We start from the raw sequence: 7,005 nt of genomic DNA, 5'->3' as shown, positions 1-7,005 counted from the left end.
GTGTCCATGAGAGAACCGCCCGTTTCCAGTCAATCCGTGTTAGGTAGGGCCATCAACAATTGTGTCTATACGAGAACCGCCCGTTTCCAGTCAATCCGTGTTAGGTAGGGCCATCAACAACTGTGTCTATACGAGAACCGCCCGTTTCAAGCCAATCCATGTTAGGTAGGGCCATCAATAAATGTGCTCATACGAGAACCGCCCGTTTCCAGTCAATCCGTGTTAGGTAGGGCCATCAACAATTGTGTCTATACAAGAACCGCTCGTATCCAGTCAATCCGCGTTAGGTAGGGCCATCAACAATTGTGTCTTTACAAGAACCGCCCGTTTCAAGCCAATCATTGTGAGGTACAGCCATTAACAATTGTGACCATCAAAGAACCGCCCGTTTCTAGTCAATCCTTGTGTCGTAAACCGCCTGTTTCCAGTCAATCCCAGCTATAATCTCGTGCTTTCTGGAGATATTTTTGTTGTCTTATTGATAAGGGCATGCCCGCGTCCATTGACTGCATAATGGGCTGACCCCGCCCTTTTTCCCAGCACGATCAGTGCCGTAGCTACACTGAGGCACACCGAGACAGCTGCTTTTTTTTTAACAATTTCTATAGCTCTAAAAATAACTCTTTTCGACTCACTTCATTTGCCTCAATGTACACAAACCATCGACGAAAGATACTCCAAAATGCAGGAAATCGCTTCTTGCTAAAAAAAATCCGGGGGGAGGGGGGGGGGGGCACATGCCCCGGACCCCCATAGATCCTTCTGTCTCGGTGTTTTTTTTTTAAGTCTGGCTAGGGCACTGACTATTTTAACTTGTTATGATATGAACTTGCCCAAAAGCGACATCTGTAATAAAAGTGATTGAAAATCACACTAAACTTCTTTTTGGTTGTATTTTTATACAAAATGAAACCTTACAATTGTGTTGGTGTGGTCTTACACCAACATATAAGAACAAACCATGTTATTTGTTGATGTTATTACGTGTTTAGTGAAAGGTCCTAAGTCAAGGCCGGCTAGAAGAGTGACGTCTGTGGTAAAACATTGTTTATGTGTGTAAATAAATCATTTTTCAAACCCGTCTAAACTAGTGACGTCTCTGGAGTTTAATATAGTATAACTAATTCTTCAATATTATAACAACCTTTAGCAAAGTTAATGTCGCTATTGAAAGGAATGTATGTAGTAACATAAACATGTTTTGAACAGACATCCATGTACGTGATGGCACCGTGCGACAAAGATAACTAATTGTCATATGTATAAAAACACGATTTTTAACAACTCTTTAGATTATTTATTTAATGGAACACTTGAAAAGTTGAAAGAGCTATTCCCATGACTTCAATATATTGTTGGTTGATATGACTTGGATAGTGATAGAACTCTTCATATGACTTAGGTACTTGACCGAGCTCTATATATGACATGGGTAGTTTATAGAGCTCTATATATGACATGGGTAATTTATAGAGCTCTTTATATGACCTGGGTAGTTGATAGAGCTCTTTATATGACCTGGATAGTTGATAGAGCTCTTTATATGACCTGGGTAGTTGATAGAGCTCTTTATATGACCTGAATAGTTGATAGAGCTCTTTATATGACCTGGGTAGTTGATAGAGCTCTTGATATGACCTGGATAAATGATAGAGCTCTTGATATGACCTGGATAGTTGATAGAGCTCTTGATATGACCTGGATAGTTGATAGAGCTCTTGATATGACCTGGATAGTTGATAGAGCTCTTGATATGACCTGGATAGTTGATAGAGCTCATGATATGACCTGGATAGTTGATAGAGCTCTTGATATGACCTGGATAGTTGAAAGAGCTCTTGATATGACCTGGATAGTTGATAGAGCTCTTGATATGACCTGGATAGTTAATAGAGCTCTTTATATGACCTGGGTAGGCGATAGAGCTCTTTATATGACCTGGATAGTTGATAGAGCTCTTAATATGACCTGGGTAGTTGATAGAGCTCTTTATATGACCTGGATAGGTGATAGAGCTCTTTATATGACCTGGGTAGGTGATAGAGCTCTTTATATGACCTAGATAGTTGATAAAGCTCTTTATATGACCTCGGTAGTTGATAGAGCTCTTAATATGACCTGGGTGGTTGATAGAGCTCTTAATATGACCTGGATAGTTGAAAGAGCTCTTTGTATGACCAGGGTAGTTGAAAGAGCTCTTTATATGACATGGGTAGTTGAAAGAGCTCTTTATATGACATGGGTAGTTGAAAGAGCTCTTTATATGACATGGGTAGTTGAAAGAGCTCTTTATATGACATGGGTAGTTGAAAGAGCTCTTTATATGACCTGGGTAGTTGATAGAGCTCTGTAAATGACCTTGATAGTTGAAAGAGCTCTTTATATGACCTGAATAGTTGAGAGAACTTTTTGTATGACCTGGATAGTTGACAGAGCTCATTGTATGACCTTGGTAGTTGATAGAGCTCTTTGTATGGCTTGGGTAGTTGATAGAGCTCTTTATATGACCTAGGTAGTTGAAAAAGCTCTTTGTATGACCTAGATGGTTGAAAGAGCTCTTTGTATGACCTAGGTAGTTGATAGTGCTCTTTGTGTGTCCTGAATCGTTGAAGAGCTCTTTATATGACCCAGGTAGTTGAAAGAGCTCTTTATATGACCCAGGTAGTTGAAAGAGCTCTTTATATGACCTTGGTAGTTGAAAGAGCTCTTTATATGACCTTGGTAGTTGAAAGAGCTCTTTATATGACCTTGGTAGTTGAAGAGTAGGTAGTTGATAGAGCTCTTTATAAGACCTAGGTAGTTGATAGAGCTCTTTGTATGACCTGGATGGTTGAAAGGGCTCTTTATTTTACCTGGATAGTTGAAAGAGCTCTTTATATTATGACCTGGGTAGTTGAAAGAGCTCTTTATATGATCTGGATGGTTGAAAGAGCTCTTTATATGACCTGGGTAGTTGAAAGAGCCTTTTATATGACCAAGGTAGTTGAAAGAGATCTTTATATGACCTGGGTTGTTGATAGAGCAATCTATATTCTTAAGATCATTGAAAAAGTTATTCGGATGACGTGGATAGTTGATATACCTCTTCGGATGACTTGGATAGTTGAAAGAGCTCTTCGGATGACTTGGATAGTCTATAGAGCTCTTCGGAAGACTTGGATAGTCTATGATAGTCTATAGAGCTCTTCGGATGACTAAGATAGTCTATAGAGCTCTTCGGATGACTTGGATAGTTGATAGAGCTCTTCGGATGACTTGGATAGTGTATAGAGCTGTTCGGATGACTTGGATAGTCTATAGAGCTCTTCAGTTGACTTGGATAGTCTATAGAGCTCTTCGGATGACTTGGATAGTTGATAGAGCTCTTTGGATGACTTGGATAGTCTATAGAGCTCTTCGGATGACTTGGATAGTTGATAGAGCTGTTCGGATGACTTGGATAGTCTATAGAGCTCTTCGGATGACTTGGATAGTTGATAGAGCTCTTCGGATGACTTGGATACTCTATAGAGCTCTTCGGATGACTTGGATAGTCTATAGAGCTCTTCGGCTGACTAGGATAGTCAATAGAGCTCTTCGGATGACTTGGATAGTCTATAGAGCTCTTCGGATGACTTGGATAGTCTATAGAGCTCTTCAGTTGACTTGGATACTTAATAGAGATCTTCGGATGACTATGTTATTTAATAGAGCTCTTCATGCCCATGACTTTGTTACTTTATATAGTTTTGGACACAAAGCCACAAATAACATTTTTCGCAAACTAGACAAATATGGGATCATGATTTTGACCATAAGTACCAGTAACAATGTCCACAACAACGACATCATGGCCATCATTATCAACATCATCATCGCTATCATCAAACTATAATCATAAAAAACTACAAACATCACAACCACTGACAACAGAAACACCAGCAGATCGTAATGAAATATCATCATTAGCTACAGCAGAACTAGCAACAGCAGCAGCTGTGTACTGTAACAGTATTTACATAATTGTATACTCATTGTTCCATATTAACGTACAATGAAATACATTGTTATTTCATAGCTCTGGGAATTTCATGCATGTGATGTGGGAAATGATAGCACGGATAATCACAGATATACTGTTATTCACCGGCCGGTATTTACACCATGACGTCAGAATCGGTTGTTATTCTGTCCAGTGGTGTCCGGAATCATAAGTGACCATCCCGTTGTGAGATACGTGTATCTATTTAATTGAAAGATTGTCCTATTATGGTAGAACGTTGGTATATCACGGAGATCTGTTATCGTAAATGTTGTTTCCAGTTTAAACCGAATTTCACGGAGTGGTCAAGATCATAATAAACTGGTTATTTCTTGAAATAAATATACTTTCGGTATAGAGCGTATATTTATTATTAGATAATGATTTTAACCAGATTGATGTAATGGAAATCTACACTGCCATATTCGTGAAAGTTTATGCTGTATGATAAATTTAATATAACAGCAGCCCTGCTAATTAACAACTGGACATCACAATATGAGCAACTTTAAGTTAATTAGTTACTCAGCAGTATTAAATTTGCATTGTCTTTTTCGGGTTATCCAGTTGCTATATTTAGAAGTGCAAGAAATACACAATGTGCACCATTTCAAGGACAAAGTAAGGTCTTATAAATGTCTGGTTTGAACATGCATAAGTGCTGACTTAATCACTTCCCTGTGTCAGTGTAGCTTATCTCAAAACCCGTAGGCTTGTCCTAGTTTATTCATAAATTCCCCACATAACTTTGGGAAAACTACGTACACCCATCAATCTATAATTAGACCAGCCAATTTCCTAACCTTACAAATTAATCGTCTGCAGCTACTACTTCAAATATTGCTACCAGTCCACATCATCAATAAATCTCAACAAAGCCACCAGGACCATCTGTCCTGGGACTCCTGTTTGTTTCCAAAGCAACAGTCAAACATAGTACCGCTAAATCGATTGTTTCAAGACTTTCTTTGTTTGTTCAATAACAAAGAACGCATCTTTCACTATTTTAATCAGTTTGAACCAGATCGGGCACGACGCCATATTGAAACCACGTGATCAATTTGAGTGAATGCACCGTGACTCAATATAAATCGTTCATAGCACTATGACTACATTTTACATGTTTCATCTTTATTTGGCGGGTCAAATTTATTAATAGATTCATACTATCACGCGCAATATAAAGGTTAACTGCCAATTCATTGGCTAGTGCGAATGACGTAGAGGCGAACAGTGCAATTTCATTGGTCGATCGTACTCCGCTGTGACGTACCTGTTTCAAAACTAGATGTTTTACTATTAATCGGCATTGTAGTAATCGACACGCTGCGAGTAACATCAATACTAGTCTCGCAGCTATTAAACTTTGATTGATATCAGGATTTTAGATCTTTATTATACATACGGAGCTAGTGTAGAAACTGGACATTATGAATTCTTCAGTAGAAGCTCAGCGATTAATCGCACTTTCCTTGGGAAAGATCACGATGTCCCGTCAACAGCGTGGTGGGATAAACTTGCATAGGAACTTACTAGTTGCGAGTGTGTTGCATAAAGCTCGGACAACGTATATGATGGATAACTTCCAGACTTTACTGGCCAACAAACGGGCCCAGGCGGAGAGGGAAGCAGCCGCTAAAATGATCGTAGAAACCCCGGTGGCGAAATCACAAGACACGACGTGCAGCGAATCAATGGAAAAATCGTTTCAAACGCGTGGGGTCATTGAATACAATAAACCTGCCGCGGATGGGGCACCCAACGGGGGCCAGACGGAAATCCGAAATAAAGCCAAAATGGACAAAGAAAATATTGTTCCGACTTATGTAAACAAGGAGGATATGAATAATAATACACCTTGTGATAAATCTGAAGATCTCGAACAGAAATCCTGCTCCAGAGACTTGACCAATTCCACTCCGATGGTTTTTGGTAAACAGCCATTGTCAGCCAATAACGGTTCTACTAATTACGTCAGCCAATTACCGTCGTGCAGGTGCGTAGGGAACAAAAGGCAACGATCGGTCGTGAGTGAATGTGAGTCAGCTACGGAGCCAAAGAAGCCTCGTTATGATGATGAGGATAGTAAATATTGTGACTCAGAGAGCGAGTATGAGAGTGACTCAGGTGAACATCAAAGAATGCAGACTGATTCAACACAGGTGACAAGTTTGGTGGACATTTTCAGCACGGGATTTAACGGTTTGTGTAAAGACAATGAGCTCAAGCAGCCCTCGGGACAGATTAACGTGTACGTGAGTGCGGACCGCCCGGTGTCTGGACACCAGTATGTGTTGACGGACATGAGCTGTGGGACCCAGTTAAAGGACAGTGTAGCCATACCCACTGGCATCGCGCTAGCTGTTTGAGTTTGCGGAACTATTTCATTCAGGGATTTACAGTTGTATTATATAATAACTTATATAACATGTGAGGGATCTTAATAGAGTTTTGTCATGAAATGAACAAAATCTTTTATAACCCATTTTGTGAAAAAAATCTCCATCATAGATGTGCAATCTAGAGAATAGTTCAAATGTGTACAGCATAATGATAAATGGTTTACAGTGGTATAACTTATATTGTTTACAAATTATTTGGAACTAGATTGAACGTTATATAAATGCCACTATGTGATATTCAAACATGACAACTTCCGTTGTTTACATCCTGCCATTTAATCGAGCGGATATGCTAATTCATACGCCTTTTGCTAACATAACGTACTTCTTTTTTGTATGACATTACTAGGCGTTTACATAAACTGTACGCCCCCATTACGTCATTTACCATAATTAGCAGGTGACCTAATTCGCCTTTCATTATTAATCATGTGTCACTTTCATTAGAAATTTGTAACCACTGGGGTTTTATGAATTGTTTTATCAAAGAATTAACTTTTGGTTTCACGTTTTATCAGCTGTTGTTTATTGATTGTATAGATTGTGTTTCACACCTTTCTTTGTTTCAATCGAAACAGGACA

General features: G+C 39.2%; 1 protein-coding gene across 1 annotated transcript; it reads left to right on the top strand.

Annotated features, from left to right (window-relative positions):
- Window positions 1-5,508: 5,508 nt before the first annotated feature.
- LOC128223422 (uncharacterized) lies at window positions 5,509-6,390 on the top strand. Its single transcript, XM_052932703.1, has one exon. The coding sequence runs from the start codon at window positions 5,509-5,511 to the stop codon at window positions 6,388-6,390; it is 882 nt and encodes a 293-aa protein (XP_052788663.1).
- The last annotated feature ends 615 nt before the right edge of the window (window positions 6,391-7,005 follow it).

The sequence above is a fragment of the Mya arenaria genome, chromosome 17 (genome assembly GCF_026914265.1).
Source record: "Mya arenaria isolate MELC-2E11 chromosome 17, ASM2691426v1".
Classification (NCBI taxonomy): Eukaryota; Metazoa; Mollusca; class Bivalvia; order Myida; family Myidae; genus Mya; species Mya arenaria.
The sequence above is the reverse complement of the archived record's forward strand: the minus strand, read 5'-3'. Positions and strand labels throughout refer to the sequence as shown.